This window comes from Herpailurus yagouaroundi, unplaced genomic scaffold (genome assembly GCF_014898765.1).
Source record: "Herpailurus yagouaroundi ecotype Mexico unplaced genomic scaffold, PumYag 199, whole genome shotgun sequence".
Lineage (NCBI taxonomy): Eukaryota > Metazoa > Chordata > Mammalia > Carnivora > Felidae > Herpailurus > Herpailurus yagouaroundi.
The window spans coordinates 19,321,674-19,345,852 of record NW_024412430.1 but is presented as its reverse complement, the minus strand read 5'-3'; the positions used below and the strand labels follow the sequence as shown (position 1 = coordinate 19,345,852).

The 24,179-nt window shown below is 57.1% G+C and overlaps 1 protein-coding gene across 2 annotated transcripts in view; it reads left to right on the top strand.

Moving 5' to 3' along the window:
* SYK (spleen associated tyrosine kinase) overlaps nucleotides 1-24,179 on the top strand; it is an 84,147-nt gene that overhangs the window by 26,302 nt on the left and 33,666 nt on the right. For both annotated transcript variants that reach the window (XM_040449526.1, XM_040449525.1), the window contains exons 2-4: nucleotides 7,647-8,109; nucleotides 10,170-10,330; nucleotides 22,270-22,408. In XM_040449526.1, coding sequence (XP_040305460.1) covers nucleotides 7,693-8,109; nucleotides 10,170-10,330; nucleotides 22,270-22,408 — 717 coding nt within the window. In that variant the 5' untranslated portion in view covers nucleotides 7,647-7,692. The remainder of the gene's footprint in view (nucleotides 1-7,646; nucleotides 8,110-10,169; nucleotides 10,331-22,269; nucleotides 22,409-24,179) is intronic.

Genomic DNA, 24,179 nt, shown 5'->3' with positions numbered 1-24,179 from the left:
GAGCGAGGTTCCCTTGTGGGGCCCGAGAAGCCGGGTGCTGGCTGAGCCACATCAGCCTCTCCCTGATGGGCCGGTAGTGGCTTCCAGCTCTTGATGTGTGGCCAGAGATCTCTGGTTTGAAGGTCTGGATGATATTTTCCAGTGTTGACACTTCTCCTCGCCTGTAGACATTAGCAAAAAGTCACTCTGTCCAGCCAGCCTTAGACTTACGTTTTATTTCTGAAACGTGTGCCTCTATTCTAAGAAATGTGCTTTCCTGCAAACCCAGATCGGGGAATGCTTGGCAGAGATCGCTCTGTGTGGTTCTGTCTCGGACGAGCAGCGGTGTGGCTGGACGGCAGGCCCCGGGGAGGCTGGGGACAGTACCGCGGGGCGGTCTCGCTGAGGGCGGGCTGGTGGACACAGGGCTGACTCGGGCCGGGAGCCACGGCGTCTGTGTCCACGCGTCGCCTTCCACGTGGCCAGATCCTGCACGCAGAAGGCACCGCCCACGGCTCCCTGCAGACCCGCCAAGGGTGGTCGTCTGTGGGGACTTCGGGGGCAGCCCCGCTGTGCCCGCCCCAGCCTGGCCGTCTCTTGTGACTAATCGGCCAGCCCCTGCCCAGCCCCCAGGAAGCCCTGTTGTCCCTGAAGGCTGGACTCTTTCCTCTTATGCAAATTCACCGAACTGTGAGGTTGTTCCTTTTACTCAAGCCCCACACTTAATTCTCTCAGCTTGAAGCCACAGAGGAAACTCCCAGGCAAATCTCTATCATGGCTGCTTTGCATCGAGGCGGCCGTGTGCCTCTGAGTGTGATACGCCAGGGTCTTTGTTACTTTTCTGCATCTTTCTGATTTTGTTCCCCTCTGTGGCGGGGCTATGGCAGGGATTGTCCGCAAATGTCTCCCCAGAGCGCCGTTAATCGCTGCCGCTGTTGCCTCCGTCCATATGATATGGGGAGGCTCTGGGGCCCAGTGACGCGAAACCCACCCCCTCAGCATGCTAAGTGCTGTTGGAGATGTTCTCTGCAGGAAGTGGAAGGAGACGCACCCTGTGGTCGAAGGTTCAGCACCTGTAGGAGCCACGGCTCAGTGGGTCTTAAGAAAAGCAGACATCCTGAAGCACTTGTCCAGGCTTCTGACACCCAGGACAGATGGGGCTTAAGAAAAGCAGAGGTACAGAGACACAGGCCACCTCTTCTGTTCCTACACCAAGGTTCAAAGCAGTGAAATGAACATGGGTTTAGGGAACAAGAATAACAAGTTTAAGAACATAGACTTTTGTTTCAGAGATAGAGAGAGAGGGGGGGGGGAGGGAGAATGAGCAGGGGAGGGACGGAGAGAGAAGGACAGAGGATCCAAAGCAGACTCTGCACTGCCCGCACAGAGCCCAATGCAGGGCTCGAACTCGCGAGCCATGAGATCATGACCTGAGCCAAAGTTGGACACTCAACCACCTGAGCCACCCAGGCGCCCCTGAGAACATAGTCTTATCCCAAAGCAACACTGTGCATCTCTGGCCACAAGGATGGGCCTTTGCAGTGGAGGTGAGGAGTGAGAGATCCCGTAGTCAGTCCTCATTATTCACAGATTCCACGTTGATAATTCGCCTCCTCACCGGAACCTAGTTGCAGCCCCCAGCCTATGCTCTCCGTGTCTGTGTGGTCATTTGTGGGTGCACGCAGGGCGGTGAAAAATGTGAGCGTCCTGACACCCCATTCCCAGCCGAAGCTTGATAAGGCGACGCCTTGCCTCCTTGTCTGGCCTCACGCTCCACACGAGGGTCCTTCTGGTGGTCTGTGTAGGGCCATGTTTTTGCGTTTCTTTGTGCTTCTGGTTGGTGTTTGTGCGGGGAACGGCCCAAGCTTAGTGCCGCGGTGCTGAGTCATGTGCCGAAGTGCCGGCAAGCTAGGTCCCTGGGCTCCTTTACGTCCACGGACTCCACTCTCTTCCGGCCTGCCCTGCCCTGCCCTTTGCTCACGGTGATGGTGCTAGGGAACCACACAAGGGGAGGTGTGAACATCGGACGTACGGGCGAGGATGCTCATGGAACGGAAGGAACAGGTCACGTTTGTGAGCAGGCCAAAACCGCGAACACGGTGGTCTCCCGTCGGGGGACCCGGGGAACATTGCCCCCGGGGAACATTCGGAAACGCCTAGAGACGGTTGGGGTTGTCGCACTTGGGGAACTGGGGTGTACTACTGTCAGCGAGTGGAGGCCAGCCTGTCATGGACAGGACAGCCCCCGGAACAGAAGGGTCCAGCCCAAACGTTGGGAAACCCTGAGCTGCCGGGTGACAGATGGACGGGAGGAACCAACAGGAGTGTGAGGAGTAAAGGGCAGTGTTGGTGTGTGCGTCGAGGGTGGGGACGCGTGAACGGAGACGCTGTTGTTAGCCAGAAGCCCAACGTGAATACCAGCGTGCTGAGGCTGGCCGTGTCACACCGGGATACCGAGGGCAGACCCGGGAGTGGCCCGCGCCCCCGTGTGGGTCGATCCCCGCGCTGGCAGCCTCCAAGCTGGCCACACTTGGAAGAGGGTCTTGGGGGAAGTGGAATCGCACGGGCAAAGTGACCAGGAGGGCGGACGCCCTAGAAGTAACGTCAAGGCCGCGAGGACGGTGAACCGAGAGCGGAGCCGCGAGCGAGCACCGGACGGGCGTCTGGGGGAGCAGGACCGGAAGCATTCTGGGTGTCCTGCGGGCAGACGGGGGGTCCGGGCTGCAGGAGGAGAGGCAGTGGGTCCACGGAGAGACCCTGTTCTAGCAGACCCGTCCAGAGAGCAAAGTGGCAGCTGCACGTGGGGAGTCTGTGTTGTGCACAGCGTGCGTTCCCCGTGGAAACTCCAAACAGGAGAGACGAGCACGTTCCCGTTTAACAGGCATTTTGGGAGCCCCCGGGAAGGCACAGGGTGTTAGGGGTGCAGGTCAACACTTCCAGACCTTGGAGCTCCCGTGTGAGGGCAGGAAGAGCTGGTTGGTGGTGCATGCAATGAAGGAGACAAACCCTTCATGGGATAAAGATGAATGGTGGCGTGTCATCAGCACAGACCTCTCGGAGGAGGTGACGTGGGCCGAGAAGACCAGCCAGGGGGACGTGCAGCAGCCGGGGACAGGAAAGGCCCCGGCACATCAGGACAGGGCGGCGTGGCCCGACGTGGCGAGCACGGGTGCAAGGGGCCAAGATGAGGAGAGGCTCGGGCCAAACCAGGGAAGAGTTGGGGATGTGACGGGGGACAGGGAGATGGCTTATCGACATCAGAGCAGACCAGGAGCAGGGCAGGTGGGGGGAGACCCATCGATGTGCATGGAAGGCGGTGGGTGCCACCAGGGTGGTCTGGGGACATGGTGAGAAGTCGTGGCTTTGGGATGTATGGAAAGGAAAGCTGATGGGAGCTCCCTGGAGACCCGGCCCCGCCTCGCGCACGGAGCTCACTGCTTCCTTACGGGACGGACGCACCCGAGAACGAGCGCGCAATCTTCTGGATCAGTGTAGGTCAGTGCGCCATGACAGGGAGGGGTCTGGACACTCTAGGGTCTCGTCCTCAGCAGCTGCTTAGGGTCGGCGTCATTTCCCCAGGAGGACGGGACGCACCCCAAGTCCCCTCGGGGGCACGTGAAGGTTGGTCGCCTGTCGGACACTCGGGAGGACACGTCAGGTGGGCAGTTCAGGTCAGGAGCTCGGGGGACACAGGTGGCCATGCTGGCGACGGGGGGTGGGGAGGAGGCCGTGCAGGGAGAGATGCAGTTGGAGACCCAGCCCCGGCCCTGGGTTGCAGGTTAATAAGCAGATAAGGAGCCACGGCATCAGGGGTCAGCAAAGAATATAGAGGCCGACCCCCTGAAGTCGAGGCACTGGGCCCGGTCCGGTGCTGCCTGAAGCTCAAACCAGAGAGGGCCGGAGGGGTGACCTTGGGTTTGGCCACGTGGCGACGTTAGCAAGGGCGTGGGAGGACGGGCCAGGCCGAGGACATCGGCGGGAGAGCAGAGGACGGCGCAGGGGTTTGGACCGAGGAGAGAGGGGCACAGCCACCCGCCAACCTCCCAGCCACTCCTGGCGCGTACATGTTACCCGTGTGTGTGCCCATGAGCTTTCGAAGACAAAACGAGATCACTCTGCACTATCTTGAAATCTGCTCATGTTAATCAACCAGTATTTCTGGCCACCTGCCATGTGCCCGGGACAGTTCCAGACACACAGATGGGGCCGTGAACACCGGTCTCCACCTCGGTCCCAAAGCCAGCACACCGGTGTGGGGACGAAACAGGGATCACCCTCAGCGGGAAGTCATGGTGTGTTGACTGAGCCTCGCCTGTGCAGATGAGCCATGGCGGGGTGGGGTGGGGAGGAATGGGATTGTCTCCTGTGCAGATGAGCCATGGGGGGCAGGGATTGTCACCTGTGCAGATGAGCCATTGGGGAGGGGAGGGATTGTCCCCTGTGCAGATGAGCCATGGGTGGGAGGGAGAGGGATTGTCATCTATGCAGATGAGCCATGGGGGGGGGGGAGGGATTGTCACCTGTGCAGATGAACCATAGGGGGCAGGAATTAATCAGCAAAGGGGGAGGTGCTGCCCCCAGGCATCAAAATAAGATTTCGTGTCATGAAACATTTTTCTATTATGAAATGCATGTTGAACCCGTGTCACAAATTGGCCCCAGAGGAGCAAGTGATGCTGTTGTGTTTTGAGAAGCTGGCCACACAACACCCTGAAGCCTCACCTCCCTGGAAGGTACCTGTGCAGGTGCTCAGGCCGAGGTCGGGGGCTTAGGGGGTCCAGTGTGGGCCCCCCAAAGGCCCTCTTTGTTTCTTTGAATAAAGCTTTTGAATAAAGTGGTTTTGCACGTGTAGAGAAAGAACTGGGATCATTGAACTAGCAAGCATTAGGTAGCGTTTTTTTTTTTTTAATGTTTATTTATTTTTGAGACAGAGACAGAGCATGAACGGGGGAGGGGCAGAGAGAGAGGGAGACACAGAATCGGAAGCAGGCTCCAGGCTCTGAGCCATCAGCCCAGAGCCCGACGCGGGGCTCGAACTCGCAGACCGCGAGATCGTGACCTGAGCGGAAGTCGGACGCTTAACCGACTGAGCCACCCAGGCGCCCCATTAGGTAGCGTTTCTAGGCACTGTTGAGAAAACTATCCTGATGGGCGTTAAACACAGTTTGAGCTACAGACTTTCCCTGGGGTCAGAAGAAAAGGCAGATTTAGCCTGGAAGCCGGTGCTGGGTGGTGGGGAGGGGGGCTGCGTCGATGGGCACACGGAGGAAGGTGCACGGCGGGAAGTCACCGTAGGTACCTGGTTCGGCAGCGGGAGCAGCCCGGACGAGGGCCGAGTGAAGACGCACAGCCTTTGGGGTTTGCCAAGTGAGCCAGAGCTGGTGTCCGAAAAGCAGGGCTGAGAACAGCCGTGTGGCCGTGAGCTCATGGGGACGATGGCTGGAGCCAGGCAGCCTGTGTTGTGCAGAGGAGGTCGGAGGCCAGGAGAAGGCCCTGGGTGGGTGGTGGGGGTGCAGGAACAGGGCATCACAGACACTGTTCGTTCCGCAAATTAAATAGTCCGAGAACGTGCCCTAAGCTGTCCTTGCAGGAGCCATCTCTGCTGTCAGAACCCCGCACCACCACCACCGGCCAAATGTGTCAACCCTGAGGTCCCCAGGCAGTGTCCCCTGTGGCGAATCACACCCCCAGAAAAAGGCTGCTCAGCCCAGGGGGCGGGGTACGGGGACTGCTAACGCCGAGCACAGCCAGGCCTCCAGGCCACCCCCTCTGCCCCTGAAAGCTGCAAGGAGCCACCTGCTGGGAGATGAATGTGTAGGACCCTCCCCTGGGGGACAGGCCAGCAGGTGCCTTGCCCTGTCCTGTCTTGTTCTGATTCCTCCCAAGGGCCCTACAGGCCAGAGAGCCAGCACCCATGTCCAAAGCAACAAATGACGAATTTTGAAAATGGTTGTTATGTTGTCGGGATTTAGGTAAATTACAGAGTGTTTGTTCACATTTAAAGTATGGTGCTTGAGGGGCGCCTGGGGGCTCAGTCGGTTGAGCGTCCGACTCCAGCTCAGGTCACGATCTCACGGTTTGTGAGTTCGAGCCCCGCGTCGGGGTCTGTGCGGACAGCTCAGAGCCTGGAGCCTGCTTCGGATTCTGTGTCTCCCTCTCTCTCTGTCCCTCCCTAACTTGTGCTCTCTCTATCTCTCTGTCAAAAATAAATAAACTTTAAAAAAAAATAGGAAAAGAAATAATTGCTTCCAAAAGATATCTTCCCAGAGGTGTTTTTTGTTCATGGCATCCTTAGACCACGTGCAACTGTAAGCTGTAAGTAACAAAGCAAACTGTGGACGAAGAAAAACTGATCATTAACAGTCCAGTGCTGACGAGGAAGCCAGACGACTGTTTAATCCTTAAATTATAATAAAACTGATGTCTTTTGCGGGGCTCACTCAGGAGATTGGGCAACATCGCCTGGAGAAAATCGTTCCCTCCGTCAGGCATGTATTCTTTTTTTTTTTTTTAAGTTTATTTATTTGGGGGGGGGGGCAGCGAGAGTGAGAGAGAGGATCCCAAGCAGGCTCTGTGCTGTCAGCACAGAGCTTGACGAGGGGCTTGAACCCACAAACCGTGAGGTCACGACCCGAGCCGAAACCAAGAGTCAGGGGCTCTGCCCAACCGACTGAGCCCCCCAGGCACCCCAGGCAGTTATTCTGATGCTTTATCGCGACGTGTAGGAAAACCCATGGTGGAGAAGCTGTCTCCCATCATCGTGTGTGTGTGTGTGTGTGTGTGTGTGTGTGTGTGTGACTGTACACCTGAGTGCAACGTGCAGGGGCATGCGCTTTCCTCCCTGGATGTACGGATGGGGTCGCCTAGATAATTCTCCATGCGCAACAGGCCCTTTTGGTTAAAATACACACTGCTTTGGGTATCTGGGGATTGGCAACGCGGAGACCCTTCTCTTTTCCAGCATCCACCCCATTCCTGAAGTGCGTGTGTCTGTTCAGTGCCGTCTTGGTGACGGGTGTCCTTGTCGAATGTGGAACCCGCACCGTTTCTTTAGTACCCTGGATTCTTTAGTGCCTGGATGTGGTCTGGAGAAGGACAGGGAGGGGACAGCGTGGCGTCCGAGGCCAGGGGCCCTGACAGGTTGTCTGTCTTCATGCCCCAGGGCAGCGGCTGGCCCTCCCCCTGCCCAGGCCGAAGGCCCGTGAGCCGAGGTGCATGCGGCCTTGGTGCTACGTGTGTGAATGTGGCTGCTCCTTCAGCCGTCTGGTGTCCGTCTACCAGACGAGACGCAGTAGACCCAGCGCCCAGGTCTGTGTTGCACTGCGTGACCGTCATGACTGTCCCCGTCTGGAGAGGGTGCTGGGCCAGACACCTGCGGGCCGTGGGGCCGGCGCCTGAGCCGTCTTGCAACGAGACTTTCCGTTGTAGCGTGTCTTAGACTTCTCTGTCCCGACCGGAAGAGGAAGTTAATGGGGTCACCTTTGTCCCGTGCTGTGTTTTGGGGCTCGGCGCCGAGGCGGTGTGTTTGGAAGGAGGACCCCCAGGCCCCTGGAGGGAAGAGCTCTTGGCCCCATCGGGAGGGCCTGGCCCGGGCTCCAGAGGGTCCGTGGTTCTGCGACCGTTCTTGCTGCTCGCGTCCTGACCGATGTCCCGTCTTCTCTTGCCAGGAGGACCCCCGCGTGCGCCCGCGGCCCGTGGCGGGGAGGCGCCGGCATGGCGGGAGGCGTGGCGGCCGACAACGCCAACCACCTGCCCTTCTTCTTTGGCAACATCACCCGGGAGGAGGCGGAGGACTACCTGGTGCAGGGGGGCATGAGCGACGGGCTGTACCTGCTGCGCCAGAGCCGCAATTACCTGGGCGGCTTCGCGCTGTCCGTGGCGCACGGGAGGAAGGCGCACCACTACACCATCGAGCGCGAGCTCAACGGCACGTACGCCATCGCGGGCGGCAGGGCTCACGGCAGCCCCGCCGAGCTGTGCCACTACCACTCCCAGGAGTGCGACGGCCTCGTCTGCCTCCTCAAGAAGCCCTTCCACCGGCCGCCCGGCGTGCAGCCCAAGACCGGCCCGTTCGAGGACCTGAAGGAGAGCCTCATCCGGGAGTACGTGAGGCAGACCTGGAACCTGCAGGTGAGCGCCCACGCCCGGCCGCTGGGGGACAGCGCCCCTCCTCGGGGGGCACCCCGCCTGCCGGCGATGCCGGTCGCCGGTCACCGGATCCCTCGGGGCCCCTCCAGACGGTCGCCGCGGCGTCAGCCGTGTGCGCGGACCTGACGGGGTCGCTCTGCGCCCATGGATGGGCTCCTGATTTTACGGCTCCGGGGGCTCCGTCGCAGGACGTTCCGGACGAGCAGAGCCGGAGCTCCAGCAGCCCGGGCTTGGCCCCTGACGCCGGCTCCCACGCCCCGCAATTTACGTCCCCGGTGCCCTGGGGACGGGCACGTAATCCGCCAGTGACGTGCCCCTGCCCATCTTTCTCATCCTCTAAGCGGGTGACCCTGAGCTCGTTGGTGTGGCCGCAGGGAAGGGTGCATGTGTTCAATTCACACGTATCGACAGATTGTCATCCGGAAAGGCCCCAGGGGCTGGGACCGCCGGGTCCCAGCCTCACTGTCAACAGCACCTGATGTCAGGAGCCACCGGGCTGGTTGACGGTCTCCTGCTCGGCCCCGTGCGTTCGGCCCTTTCTCTCTCGTTCCCCGGATGTGCGCGTCCTGCACTGGGGGTGCCGTCCCCTGCACACGGACGTGTGCGGCACAGCCTTTCTGAGGGTCGTGTGCAGTGACTGCTTTCTGCCCTTGAATACAACCTGCGCCGAAGTCACCTTGCACGCAGGGAGCAGTACTCTGTGTGCGGTCGTTGTCATGAGCGTGGAGTGGACGTGCCCCAGGCCATCTGATTTACTTTTTTTTTTTTTGCAAAGTCAGATGCAGCAGATCAGGTCATTCAGGCACAGTAACACGAACCTTGTCAGACGTACATTTCTAGGGTTTTGACCAACACCCCGCACCGTGTGGGTCCCACCCCAATCAGGGTCTGCTGCCCCTCCCCCCCCCCCCGGCCGGCGCCCAGCAGCCCCCCACCAGCCATCTGTCCCACAGTGTAGCCTTTTCCAGAATATCACGTGTGAGGGGACTCACACAGCCGGTACCCTTTCGGGCCACCTTCTTCCTGCGCCCAGACCTCGACTGGCGGTGTTTGGGACGCCGCTGTGGGATGCACCCTCTCACGCAGAGCTGCTGTTTCTCAGGCCATCTGTGCAGTCTGACCCACCTTGCATCTCAGCTCCCGCCTATCTTCCCGCCTCCCTTCCACCCCCTAGCTTGGGTTCATTATATATATTTTTTAATTTTTTTAATGTTTATTTATTTTTGAGAGAGAGAGTGTGAGCAGGGGAGGGGCAAAGAGAGAGAGAGAGGGAGACACAGAATCGGAAGCAGGCTCCAGGCTCCGAGCTATCAGCACAGAGCCCCGCTCGGGGCTCGAACTCACGGACTGCGAGATCCTGACCTGAGCCCAAAGCAGACGCTTAACCGACTGAGCCGCCCAGGCGCCCCTGGGTTCATTATACTGTTATTTTTACTTCTTCTGGTCTTCTTTCTAATTTCCAATAATCCACGCTGGGGTCTTCGTTTATGGCTGCGGAGAAACCTCTCCCCCGCCCACTGAGCACGGTGGGGAAGGGAACCCACCCAGCCGTCGGCCCCCTCCCGTTTTTGTTTTCCACTGTTGTCATGGTCCCACGCCCTGTGGGTCCTCCACGCCCTGTGGCCACATGTCCTGCAGGTACAGACAGAGAGTGAGAGCTCAGAGGAGACAGGAAAACCACGTTTCCCTTGTGGTTCACATCCCAGGGCTTCTGAGGTGTCGGGCAGGGCCGGGCTGTGACGCAGAACCACAGGGTCAGTGCTGGGCTGCGATCCATGGAGGGCAGGAGGCCTGTCCTCTGCACCTCACGGATGATGCCGGACGGTTTCTGAAGCCCCATCCGGCTTTAAAAGGCCAGCCTCTAAAATCTGCGTTGTCACTTACATACTTGAAGGTATTTAAATCCTACACAAGGATCTTACTGGTTTTATGTGGTGAATGAACGAATGACCACGTCAGAACTTAAGACGGATCAGAAATGATCTCTGACACTCTTACATGTTTTTACTCAGTACCTCTCTGCCCCCTTTTCCTCGTGGCAGGGCCAGGCTCTGGAGCAGGCCATTATCAGCCAGAAACCACAGCTGGAGAAGCTGATCGCCACCACGGCCCACGAGAAAATGCCCTGGTTCCACGGCAAAATCTCACGGGTCGAATCGGAGCAGATTGTCCTGATCGGATCCAAGACAAATGGAAAATTTTTGTAAGTACGGTCTTCTTCCCTGTCACCTCCTACCGACGGGCCCGCTTGGACTGTTGGGGTAACTTGGCTTCCCCCTTCCTGGAGCCCACGTGGCTCCGGGGAAGGCTCACACACCGTCACAGGGCACCACCCACGCGGCCCGCCGTGAAGACGTTCCCAGACAGAGATGCCGCTCGTAACCCAGCATTTGTCACCCAGTCCGAGCCCAAAGTGAACACTCTTCTCGGGCACAGGGGTACGTGAGTTAGAGAAATGGTATCAGCCACAGAGCTTGCTTTACGTGCCAGGACAGGGCGCGTGACGATCGTGGGCGTCCATCTGAAATAAAAACACCGTGTCTGTTCACTCAGTGCCCCAAGGTCTCAGACTTGACGTCTCTCTTTCCTTGGAACTACATGGCGCCACTGAGGCAGATAATCGAAGAGAATTTGTCGGGAGTTTGAACGGTTTCCTTGTTAACCTTAGCGACCGATGGGCCTCAGTACTCGGGATCCTGGAGACTCAGGCCACCTTGGGGCGGGGTCAGGGGTCAAGGACAGCACTGCGCTGTCTTGGGCAGGTGTCGGCCTTATTCCCAGAGGAGCTGTGGCCGGGGACGTGCCCACCTGTTTGTCACTGCTCAGGTGCTAAGCCGGTGCCTCAGGGGACAGTCATTCGGTCTCACCTTGGACCCTTACAGATGGCACTTGGCCCCGTGGTCAGGCACGTGCACTCACTCACACCCAGCTGACTTTTAACTGTTCCTAGAACTAGGAGTGTTTTTGCTGAGTATACATCTATTAAGAATTTTTTATTCAGATTTTACCATAATAGCTCTTACTTGAAAAACGATCTTAAACGCAAAACTGTTCTTTGAAAAGTGATTCTGAAAACAAGAGCGGGGTAGCCCAGGTCGGTACGCAGCGGGTGCTGGAATGTTGATTTAGCAGCCTCCGTAGCAGCCTCCAGCAGAAATCGTGTGCGGGAGATATTTGTTCCTCGGGTGGCCCCTGTCAGCTCATTTCCCCCTGAGGTTTGGACTTTTACCATCTTCTTCGGAATCATTTCCAGCACAAACGTCTGGGCCTGCGTGAAGTCAGCCCCGAGTGATGTAATCCAAAGAGTGAGCGAGGCCTCTCTCCTCGCGGGTCCAGCACCTGATCCCAGGCTCACTGGAAAACAGCTGTGGTCAGAGACGGCGGCCTGCTCCCGGCTCAGACGAGGGGCCCCGCCCTGGGACAGCCGAGGGCCCAGCCAGCTGCTGGTCCCTTCCCCAGGGGTCTTCTCCTGCCTCGTCCAGGTTTTCCTATAGAACGTCTTTCCTGCTGCTTTCCAGTCATTTCGGTTGACTTACCGCCCGCGAAGCAGCATTCACTAGAATCCGTAGCTGTGGAGGCACTGAATGCCGACGCCACTCGGCACGTTAGAGAGGAGGTGTGAGCACGCCACCATCTGCCTCCCGAGCCACACATCTCAGTGGGAGAAACAGGCACCGAACCGTAGAACAGGAGCCGTGGAACAGGTGGCTGTGCAGAATGAAAGGGACAGAGCACGCGTGTGGGTGCCCTGGGCCGGTGGACGTGTGCCGCAGGGCCGGGCCTGGGAGGACTGGCGGGCACTAGAAGGGGGGCGCTGTCCACCTTCAGGAGGGTGTCAAGGCGGGTTCAGCTCTGGTTCGGTGGGACCCGTCTGGCTGGGTGTAGAAAAGAGACCGTGCAGAGATGCAGGAGTACGGACACTCAGAGGCCACACTGTGTGGTTCGTGTGTGCTTGAACCCAAGTGCGGTGTTCGTTAGTCTCCAGACGTCAGGGCTTTTGCGTTCTGGTGCCTGAATGCAGGAACCCTGTGGATGCTTGTTGGACACAGGGACGTGGGTGCTGGTGCGTGGCCCTGCCCCGTGGCTCTGTGCTGTGCTCTGTGCACCCTGGCCAGGGCCGGGGCTCTGTGTCTCTTCTGTGCACACGTGCCCTTCTCGTGAGCACGGTTCCTCTGTGTCTGCTGGGGACCACGGCACGTGTTTCCGTGAGGCGGAAGGCGGGAATTTAGGATGAACACTGCCGCGTCCGTCACCCTTCTGTTCCCCCGATGTTTACGGTTCCTTGTCCGGCCTCGTCTTACTGCCGGACTTGCCCCACGCGGGGCTGGCCGTCTGGCTCTGCATTGCTGCTGTCCTATATGGGTCTGTTCCCAGGTCTGCTAGGACACGGTCTGGCTCCAGTCAGCGGCCTGCCGGGTGCTTCCCACACCCCCACCCCCTCCACACGGCCTCGCTCGGGGCACTTGTTTCTTTCATGACCCCGTCTTTGACCCCAAGGCCAGCCTGCCCTCCCTGGGACCTCCCGGCAGCACCTGGCAGAATCGACAAGAGTCTAAGAGGCTCTCAGATCCAGAAACAGAACCTAATTTTTGTGGCTCTTAATAATGGGCATCATGAACTTGATTTAAGATAAGTTGGCACATGTCAGTGTGCTGTGTGTAATGCCTAGTGCTTGGTAGGAGGGTAATAAATACAGATCTCCTCTACTTATGATGGGGTTATGTCCCGATAAACCCTTCGTAGGTGGAAAATACAGTAAGTGGAAAATGCATTTAACATACCTACGCTACTGAACAGATACCATAGCTGGGCCTCGCCTGCCGTGAGTGCACTCAGAACTCATAACGTGAACATACTGTTGGGCTAAGTCATCGACCGAAGCCGATCTGATAGTCAAGTGTTGACAGTCTGGTGTGGTCTCTGGAGCACTGGGCCGAAGGGGACACACAGAACCTATCAACGTTGTCAGTGCTGAACGCGTCGTTCGCCATCTTGACGGCGTGGATGCCTGGGGGCCGTGGCGCCCTCCCCAGCATCACAGAGAGAACCCTGCCTCACATCCCCAGCCCGGGAAGAGATGCACCTTCAAACTCTGAAGTATGGTTTCTACCGGATTACTGTCACTCTGTGTCCATCGTAAAGCTGAAAACTCACAAGTGGAACCATCGCGACTTGGGGACTGCGCGTACAAGCTGATTTTGAGTCTTGAACGGCCACAGGCAGCAGGGGCCAAGGGGCACCTGTGGGAATCCCGAATGTTTGCAGTTTCGGCTTAAGTAATAACATGGAGAGTCAAATGGGGAAGTGAGAGAGTTCATTCTAGAACCTCCGATTTACATGACGGTTCAACGTGGCCAGACCCCTCTCCTGGGAAAACACATGCCCCGTGCCACCCCTAGAAATCACGGAGGAAGAGGCAGAAGTGTTTCGAAAAGGCCTACGTGAGGTCGTGAATCTTCGCCATGACGGTTTAAGATGCAGAAGTTAAATCTTGGGAACTGCTAACCACCGAGAGAGGCCGTATCTGGGGGACACTGGCCAACGCAGATCCAGTTTTCTCTCCTCACGAATGACAGTGGGAAGTCCATTTGTGGGGGCGGAATACTTGAGCCAGGAGGGACCTCACTGCCATGAGTGTAAGTCCTTGGTTTTCAAAGGGGGACTGAGGCACGAGGGAGCCTACCCCAGGTGGTCAGGCGAGTGGGAGTTGAGAGCGAGGCTCCAGGGTCCTGATGGCTCTGGGCTGAGAGTCCAGGGACCCCACCACCAGCAGCTGCATCCTAACCCCGCGCTCTCCGTGCAAGGCATGGCTCCAGGGCGCGTCCACGGGACATGTCAGCCTTTCCCCTGTCCCGTGTCCTATCCACACAGCCTACCCGGGACCACGCGGGTCTCGAGGGTGGACCATGATGGGATTGGGGCCCTTTTAGGAAAAGGAGACTGGAGTTCTCTGTGCATGCACACATAAGGGCAAGGCCATGTGAGCACCCAGCCACGGTCCTGCGGGTTGGGGGTCTGCCTTCTGGGGACACCAGGGCCCAAGGGCTTCGTGAGGGTGCGGCCCTTTGGATCTCTGAAACCTCACATGATGACAGGGTTTGCCGTTTTGAGAAATTAGTCACAGCCCAGGTCTCCCCGAAAAATGAATTTGTTCAAAAAGGTAAACAAAATTTCTTTTGCAAAATTTGTATCCCCCTTCCCCCAAAGGAAGGACCCAGGATTGGTGTGGTCCAAAGCGTATACGGTTCGAAGATCTTCTTTTCTTTTTATTTTTTTTAAGTTTTTTTTTTTAATGTTTATTTATTGGTGAGAGGCAGAGAGAGACAGAGCATGAGTCGGGGAGGGGCAGAGACAGAGGGAGACACAGAATCCGAAGCAGGCTCCAGGCTCCGAGCTGTCAGCGCAGAGCCCGACGCAGGACTCGAACTCACGAACCACGGGATCATGACCTGAGCCGAAGTCAGACGCTTAACCAACTGAGCCACCCAGGCGCCCCTGGAGATCCTTGTTTAAAAAAAATACAAAATCTATTTTTAGAATAAGAAAAAAATTGCAATAAATTACATTTTTTAAAGCGGAAAATACAGTAAACACACAAAACTTAGAAAACCGTAACGTAACTTTTTACTCAACTGCCTGACACATCTCAATAGTGCCTTTTATTTTCTACATTTTTTCAACTGTGCAATGCTTGATCGCCTCCTCCGTGGACAATAATTTAGTAATATTATTTCCCACGTGTGGAAAAAAGAAAAAACGCAGCCCTTCCTCTGGGTTTACAACTCATTATTAGTAAGGCACGCACATTTTCGGGATCATTGTCGACTTTGGGAAAGGACGTTGGAATGGAGGAAGAGTGCTCTTCTCTGGTCATGGTTAAGTATCGTTTATACATCGTACAAAACCCTGAGGCTGTGCGGTCGCATTGCTGGGCCCTGCTTGGGCTGGATGGGCCCCAGCTCGTGGTCCAGGCAGCATGGAGCCCGGGCACCCGCACGCATCCCCCAAGTACACATCACAGGGGCCCAAATGTAATGTGCGACGCCCTTCATTTCATCACGTAAAGTATCTTAGAAAGAAAACACTCCAAAAGTTCCATTTCCTGCAAAAGGAGAAAAGTGGAATTCTCACTTTCCTTGTATTTAGTAGGCGGGTAAATATTTGATCATATGTGGCTTAAAGTCCTTTTAGTTCTTACAGAGCCGAGAGCAACTTCAAGGCGACCTTTAAAATACACAGATGAGGAGCGCCTGGGTGGCTCAGTCGGTTGGGCATCCGGCTTCAGCTCAGGTCATGATCTCACAGTTCATGGGTTTGACCCCCCTGTGGGGCTCTGTGCTGCCAGCTCGGAGCCTGGAACCTGCTTCGGATTCTGTGTCTCCCTGTCTCTCTGCCCCTCCCCTGCTCCCACTCTGTCTCTCTCTCTCTCTCTGTCTCAAAAATGAACACTGAAAAAAATCTTTAAATAAATAAAATGCACAGATGGTGGCTCCCTAAATAGTTGGATTAATGTTACAAAGAACAAGTAATATTTCAGATTTGTCAGGGGACTCAGCAAGCCAGAAAATCACCACTGCATTTAGAAGCATGCTGTTCAGAAAGAAGCTACGGAAATCGTCATCCTTGCACCAGAATGTTCCTGCATTCCGCCAGGTACGTGCCAGGCACTGTGACAGGGGCCATGGAGACTGACCAACAAGACTGATTCCGGCCACGCCCTCGCCACGACATCCGAAGAATGTCACACTGAGAAAGACGGACATGCCGCAAAGGGTGTGGGGCTCCATCGGTCACGGTCGCCCCGTGTAACCGAATGGCGCTGCTGACACCCAGTATGTTCTTTATTTTATTTCTGTGCACCTGTCCATTGCGCCTCAGTCGCACCTGTTCTGAACGCCGTTAGTGCAGGGATGGCCCGCCCCCATCGTCACGGGTGCAGTGCTCACAGCAGGGTCTCAGCGAGCCCCGTCTTCCTGGGGAAAGGGGCATTGAAAAGTGCCCTGAACAGTGAGGAGAAGGGAGTTAGGGCAGAAAGGGAAAAAAACTGCAGAGTCTCAACACTGTGACCTGGGCGTGGCCTGGCCCAGAGCAGAGACTGGAGCGACGGCCAGGCAGAGAGACAAGGAGCCCCTCCTGATCCAAAGGGGGGCCTCTGAGCCGGTGCAGAGTAGAGGTGCGGCTTGCCCTTTCCAGCCCCCTCAGAACCACTGATCCCCCTAAGTGCCTCGCATCTGAAATTCAGGTGGCCCCTCACAGTCCTCCCCTGTCCCCTCCAAGGAGAAACACACAGTTTACTCAGAGTCATCCTCGTGTTACCAGCTACTTCCAGGTAGAGTGTGATGCTTCTGTTATTTGCTCCCTTCCCTTCCCTCCCCCCCATATCCTCCCATCACACCCTTCCCATCCCTGCTTGTCCCTCCCTTAGGCACACACGCACGCCCCCTCGTGCCTCTCACGTTCACGGCTCTGTGGGAGTCCCTGCGGAGAAAGCAGTCAGCAACGTGCATAGAGGGTCCAGCGAAGGCTCACCGCATTCTGTGCACAACTGGGGACGAGGAGGTTCAGTGACAGTGGCCGTCTGAAGAGGAGACTTGCGTCCGGCCAGAATCGGGTGTGCCGCTCAGAGCTGAGTGGCCTTTGTCAAGTACGGACCCAAGCTTGGGGATACCAGATGGCGGGCCTGTCGCCCTTGAATATTAGAGGATACCCTGACCAGTGCTGTGCAGTCTCCCAGCGAGGTGGAGGCCTCGCTTTGGAAATAGGAATCAGGGATGCTTTTATTGGTTTTTTTTACATTTTTTTTAATGTTTATTTATTTTTGAGAGAGAGAGAGAGACAGAGCACGAGCAGGGCAGGGGCAGGAAGGGAGGGAGACACAGAATCCCAAGCAGGATCCAGGCTCCGAGCTGTCAGCTCGAACCCATGAACCGCGAGATCATGACCTGAGCCAAAGCTGGACGTTTAACCGACTGAGCCACCCGGATGCCCCATTAGTGATGCTTTTCAATGCAATTACGACTCATTGCCATTCAAGAAATATACAGTCACAATATGGCTCGTTCGTCAGAGACACTGAGATGGCTTATAAGGATGCACGCTTGTATTCCCTGTGAACAAGGAACAAATGTGATTTAATTTGCCTCTCTGGCCTCAGATTGCTCAATGACACAACGGGGAAGGAAACTGATGTTTTGTCTGAGTTGTTACGGAGACGAACAAGGTACCGTGCACGGAGTTAAGCCGGTGGTCGCCATGTGTCTGCTCCCTACAACCATGGAGTCTTTTCTTCCATCGGTTCCGGAAAACATTCAGCCAGTTTTTCCTCAACTGCTACTCTCTTTCTTTCTTACCATTCATTCCTTCAGAGGCTCCTGTTAAACGTCTCATAGACCTTCTGGATTCCTCCTGTGTATCGTTTCTCACGTCCTGTCGTCTTTTCTCCATGTGCTGGCCTGTGTAATGTCTTTGTGTCCGTCCTTCCAGTTCACTAAATGGCACTTCGTGTGTCTAATCTGCTTTTAAACTGAACCACTGTTTTTGTATCCCCCCACCAATGACATTTTTTTTTTTTTTTTTTTTTAATTTCTAGCAGTTCTCTTTGTTGCGGTGGTGGTTTCTCTAACATTCCTGGGCATGTGTAGAGTATTTTATTGCTTGGTCATATTTGCAACTCCATCTTTTTTATTCTTTATTTTTAGAGAGAGAGGGAGAGAGAGAAGGAGAGTGAGAGTGGGGAGGGGCGAGAGAGAGAGAGAGAGAGAGAGAGAGAGAGAGAGAGACTCTCAAGCAGGCTCCACCGTGAGTGCCGAGCCTGATGCGGGACTCAGTCTCACAACCCTGAGATCATTACCTGAGCTGAAATCAAGAATGGGACGCGCAACGGACCGAGCCCCCCGGGCGCCCCACGATTGCCCCTCTGGTTTCCTTGAACACTTCGTGCACAGGGAGCTCAACCCTCCAGTGATCGGTGACTCCAATATGAAAGTCCTTAAGGGTTCAAACCTCTGTGTCCTCCACTCTCCTTCCCTCCCTGCCCTCGATCTCCTAACTCATGTTTCCTTATGTCTTCGTGATCTTTTCGAGCTCAGTTTGATCGCCGTGCTCCTGTGGGAATCCTGAGCCTCCTGTGTCGGGACTGCTGTCTCCCAGAGCCTGGGAGGATCTCTTCTTCGGGTCCGGCGGCCCCGCTGCCCTGTCCGCGGCAGGGCCATACTCGTATTTGCCCTTACACCAAACCCACGTTTTTGTTGTCACTCTTCGTGTTTACTGCCCCCTTTCCCCAGCTCAGGCTCCACCTCCCTTCTTGTTATATACTTAAGTTTGAAAAGCAGGGTGTGGGTTTAGGAAAGCCCTTGCCCTTGTCCGCTGATGAGTGAGATCGGGTGTGGCTGGCCCCCAGCCCCACGTGCTGCAGTGACCATCCAGTGCCCCCATCAGCGGTCAAGGGACACCACGTTGTTTGACACGTGTGGCTCTGTGGGTCCGGGTCAGCGTCACGGCACGGCCTGTCTAAAGTAAATGTTCAAGGGGCTGTGGGCTGATGGCAGTAGCAGCCCGTTGATCTGACCAAGGCGCCCGTGAAGCTGAGAGGAGGGGCATGACCTGGTTCCACGGGCCGGGGGAGAGACGGAGGCGTCAGATGCGGACCCGCGTTCCGTGCCGGTCCTGCTTTGCATGGAGCGTACACGTGCCTCCTTTCGCTATGATGCAAGGCGACGGTGCCCGGAAGGTGCATTTCCGTGCGTCTCTTGCGGACCGGGAGGGTGCCAGCCCTCCAGCTCTCCTCTTCTGTGGACGGTTGGCCCAAGGTCCCGCCCAGCACATCACTACCCTGCACGGGAGGGGCGAGCCCTCCCGGTCCGTCCGGACAGCCCACCCCAGCCACGGCCATCGTCGGGTACACACGGCCACCCCAGCCCTCCTCCCCTCCAGCCAGCCACGCTCTGTGGCTCTGTGGCCACGCAGGAGGCTGTGCCCTGCTGTCCTGTTCTGTCTGCCGCAGACATGGCACAACGTGTCGGGACCTGGGTGGCAGAGAGGGGGGTGGTCCTCCCCTCCCTGCCACTGCCTGGGCATTGCCAGCACACATCCTCTCTGATCTAGGAGGCGTCGGAGGGTGGACAAGGGGGCAGCTGCTCCAGGCCTCCCCCCCCCCCCCCCACCACCACCACCCCTCCTGGGCCAAGCGCTTCGGCATCTGGGAGGGCCAAGGCCAGCCCAGCCCAGAGCCTGAGACACGCAGCCTGGGAGGCGGGGGGCTCTCCTGCCCTCTGCTGCCCTCCGACCAAGGAGAGTCGCCGTGCGACAGCTTTGCGGCCCGGCTACAGTTCACAGCACCGTGACAGCAAAACACGAATGTGTTGTCGGCTTGCTTCTTCCAAGAGACCCACAGGGGAAGAGACATTCTGGGGCTTCCGCGAACGTGCCTGAGGCTGGCTGGCCCCTAGCGCAGGAGAGGAGCTGGGAGCTGAGCCTTTGCTCCCCCTCTTTGCGGGGGAGGGGTCAGTGCCGCAAACCTGGTGGGGGTGCTGGGGCAGAGCGAGCTTTCTGGGGGAGCAGGAGGGGCCGCTTCGGCTTCCAAACCAGTTTTCTGCGTGTGTTAGATTAAAAATAGCCCAGCCCAGGATCCGCCTGAAGCCAGCAGATGCCTCACAGCTGCCGGCCGTTAGCGTCACCGGGCCTCTGGTCCTCGCCACCTACAGAAGTTGGGCCTGTGGGTTTCCTTCTCTGCCTTCGTTTCCTGCCAGCTGCCATGGGGGGGCCCGTCAAGCAGCGTGTCTGCTGCCCGGCTGGCTGTCGCTGCCGGGATCCCCGTGAGCTGGCCACAGGCTGCCTGGCTGGAGCTCCGGGACAGAGGGACTCTGCTTCAGGACCTGCGCCCTGGGGCTGGCCCCCCCCCCCCCCCCCCCGAAGGAGGTGTGTGCTTTTCCAGAAATCCCTTGTCCAAAAGCAAGACCCGCCATATCTCCTCCTTGTGCCCGATCTCTCCTTATACTGTTTTTCTCATGAAACAGAAAACACACGAATGAGTGCATCGCCGTGTTGAGGTGCAGATCCGTGAATACTCACAAAGCAAACCCCGCCAGGGGAGAGAAGGAAAACCAATGTGGCGGGGGGCCCGCCCCGCTCACAGCTCGAGGACACCACTTCCTGGATTCTGGTGTCCGACGTACCCTCAATTTTTTTTCTTCTTCTTCTTCTTCGGTTTTATCACCTCGGATCTAGGTGTGCACCTCTAAACAAACCATTTGCTCTTGCCTGTTTGGGAACCCGTGCACATGGAATCGTGGCGTGTGTTTCATGCTCCTGGGAGTCCCCTGTGGTCTGTGTCATTGCCATTCGGCCGTCGGATTGTTCTGCGATGTTGCGTCGTGCGAATACCCCCAGAGTTTACGTGCTCATTCCGTGTGCCGTCAGTGGACCTGTATTTAGGTTGTTTACGGTTTGGGACAATCACAGATAAAGCTGCTGTAAACACACCCGCGTACTTTCCGGGCACAGGGGGCATCAGTTTTTTTTTTTTAACCTAGGAGTGTGGACTTCTGCTTCCCAAGGACTGAACAGGTTTGAGGTCCATAGAGAGTTCCAAGCTGTCTCGCAAAAGGAGATGATCAGAATCATACTCCACCCAGCAGCATGGAGGACACCTGCCACCCTGTTCTTAGGCAGCACTTGGTATTATCAGCCTTTCTCATTTTGGCCAGTCTGAAGGGTGCCCAGGGGTGTTTCCACCGTGGTCTTAACTCTGCGTGTCCCGGATTATTCTGGTCCCACCATCCCCCCTGGGCAATCCGCCACCCCCCGTCTCAATTTTAACAAGAACATTTCAATCCGGGCATCGGGCAAGATGGAGTGCTGGAATTTAGGCACGAATTCAGAAAACCAGGGCTTGGATCCCTTTTCTTGCTTCCAGGACCCTGAGGTCAAAGATCCAAAAGGCTGTAAGTCAAGGAGAGTGCTCTTTTGGAACAGCCCATGGACATGGTCCTCCCGCGGTCCCCTTTGGTCTGCGCATGTGTCAATTTCTCACGCTCAGGGTTCGTTTCACCGAGTTCTTCATCCCTCCAAACCACCCTTTTTGTTGGCCGCGGGTGCTTAGGGAGCAAAATATGAGCAGTCCCGCATTCCACATTATAAAAGAGCTTCTTATAAAGAAGACTCCGTTCTCCTCCCGTATGAAAATAGGTCTTACCCCTTCTGTGTGGTGGTTTTTTGTTTTGACAATGACGAACAGGCCTTAGCCGGCCGCAGGGCTGTGAAGACAGGTTCACGCCTGGGGTGCTGGTGGCGTGGCTGGGTTGGGAGGAAGGAGCCGTTCTGAAGGTGCAGAAGGTTTCAGAAGGGGGGTCTGGGTGTGTCCCTGCACCTGCACCAGCTGCCCGGAGCAGTGGGGTGTGGGGGCCGCCCGGCCAACATGCACAACCAAGTGTCGCTCCGTGAGAAATGTATTCTTAGAGCAAACGTCCAGCCCCACCTGGCACACAGCTCGGCCGTCTGTGTCCACTTACCCTTGGGCATGAGTCCACAGGCGGGAGAGGGCGACCACACGTGTTTCCAACGCCCGTCTCGGGGGGGGGGGTGACCTCTTGCAACCGGAAGGAGGCGTCCGGAATTTTTCCAAAGCACGGAAATCCCACGCAGCGTGGCAGAGTCACTCGAGCTCTTCCCAAAATACGGTGCCCTGGGGCACGCGGCGAAACGTTTTGGGGGCTTAGTTTCCTCGTTGTGGAAAATGCCAGGGCCCCAAAGGCCCTGGGAAGAGGGGGCCCTCGCCCCCTCCATCTGTGGTCGGCAAGTTTCCGACGTGAGATGCTTCCCAGGCACGTCCACGCTGCACGCGGGGCCGGGCCGGCCGGCGGTGCTGCGGCTTCTGGGACTGTGCCCCAGACGCAGACCTCGGGGAAGAGAGGCCAGCGCAGAGACTCTCCCTGTGCCGTGGGTGCCCTGTGCTGGTGGCCTGCCTGGGCGGCTCCCCCAGGTGGACGGAGACTCGCCCACAGAACCCGGGCTCCCCCTGCTGCCCACCCAAGGGTCCGGCCGGGCCTCTCTATGCGCGGGGGCCAAGCCCCGGAGCCCAGGTCGGGCACTGCGGGCGGCACATGGGGCAGGTGTGGGTTTGACGCGCCGCCTCCTGTCTTGCAGGATCCGGGACAGGAACGACAACGGGTCTTACGCCCTGTGCCTGCTGCACGAGGGGAAGGTACTGCACTACCGCATCGATAAGGACAAAACGGGGAAGCTCTCCATCCCCGACGGGAAGAAGTTCGACACGCTCTGGCAGGTACGGGCCGTCCTCACGAGGGAGGAAGCCCACCTGGGTCCCCGTAGGGGCTCCTTGCAACCCTCAGGTGCCCGGAAGCCCGGGCCAGAGGTGGGGATGTCAGGTGCACGAGGCTCCAGAATCCAGAAGTTCTGGGCACCATGGAGGGCCCCCCCACCCCCGCCGGCCACCCTGGAGAGCTGTGCTCAGAGGTGAACAGGAGGCCGTGCCTCGGGGACTGGGAGCACTTCTCGCTCTCTCTATAAAGCATCGGGTGCTTGCTCGCTGCAGAAGGAAGCTCTGGAAATGAAGGAGACTCAGAAAGGGCAGTGCTCCCTGGGTGATTCAGGATTTTTCAGCTCTGGTCTGAAAAGGGATTCTTTTTCAGCCAACCTCTAGTAAACCCCAATATGGCTCATGATTCGGGAGACACACAGGGACCAAGGAGCAGGGAATCGATGCCATCGCACTTTCCAGCGGGCGGAGGTGGGAACACACTGCTTGTTTTCATTTCCATCACAGCGACACGTGGCCACGGCCATGGCCGTGGCCGTGCTGCACATATCACTTCATCCAGGCACCCTGTAATCTCCTGGGTCCAGCAGCAGAGAAACCCCAGGGACTCTGCTGGCCCGAGTGGCCACCACATGGAGCTTTCGTGGGTGAGGAACGCGATGAGGGTTGTGTCCACGTGCCCACACCCCAAACCTCACCGGTGCCGATAGCAGGAAAGGGCTCCACTCAAAATCCATCTGTTTGAAAACCGGCAGAAAGGATTCTCATTCCTTGAAAGCACAGTAACCACCACCTGATGTATTCTGGTTCCTAATGCTGTGGCTGGAAAAGAAATACCTCTTTTCTGAATGCCGGGTGTTTGGGTATTTATTCACATCGGTCGTAACACCGGCATCGTCTGCCGTGTGGCTCGTTAGTGGCCACGGGCTCTGCTTTAACTCACCAGCACCAGTTTGAGAGAGCGTTCAGCCTACCAGATACGAGTGCCCAATGCAGCTCAGAGATGAGTAGGGGACGTTGCTGGTGGGTATTGATTCCCACCAGCGTTTCTCACCTCCTACAAGAATTGTGGATGGTGTGCGCATAAGGGCCCCGGGTCTGTCCTCCAGCACGACTGCTCGGGGACCCCGGTGTCATGACCAGGACATGGCCACAGAGCCGTTGGACTTCTCCGGGATGACCATTTCCTTTGTGTGAGTTCACGCACAGTGCCAAGGTCAGCACACTGGCTCATCCCAGCATTAACCGTCTCTAATTGTTGGAGTTTCTTCCCAAGATTCTACCCGTATTCGTGGATTCCTCCAGCATGTCAGTGTCCAGCCCTAGTTAATATCTTTCCCCGTGTGTGTTTTCTAGCCCTTGGGCTTAAGAAAGAGCCTCAGAAGGCCAGCACTGTCTTCCATTTTGACAGGTGTGATTTCAGTGGTTTTTTTTCTTGAGAGCCACGTGAGGGGCCGCTGTTCGTGGCCCCCCCCCCCAGGAGCCCCGAGCTGTTTCCCTGGGAGTTGGGAATTGCTACACTTGGCTGGACTGGCTTACTTTGGGGACGGAGTCAACAAACCAGGACGTAATCTGGCCCTTGGCCTGTTTTTGTATAGTTATGGAAGAAGTGGTTTTTATACTTCAAAGTGCTTTTGTGATTTCTTTTAAGAAAGGACTGTGTGACAGGGAAAGTGGCCTGAAAAAAGCCTAAACTATCTCTGTCCAGCCCCTTGTAGAGGAAGTTTGCTGACCCCTGCCCAGGAGGGAAACGCTCATGTGCAAGCCCACCGTCCAG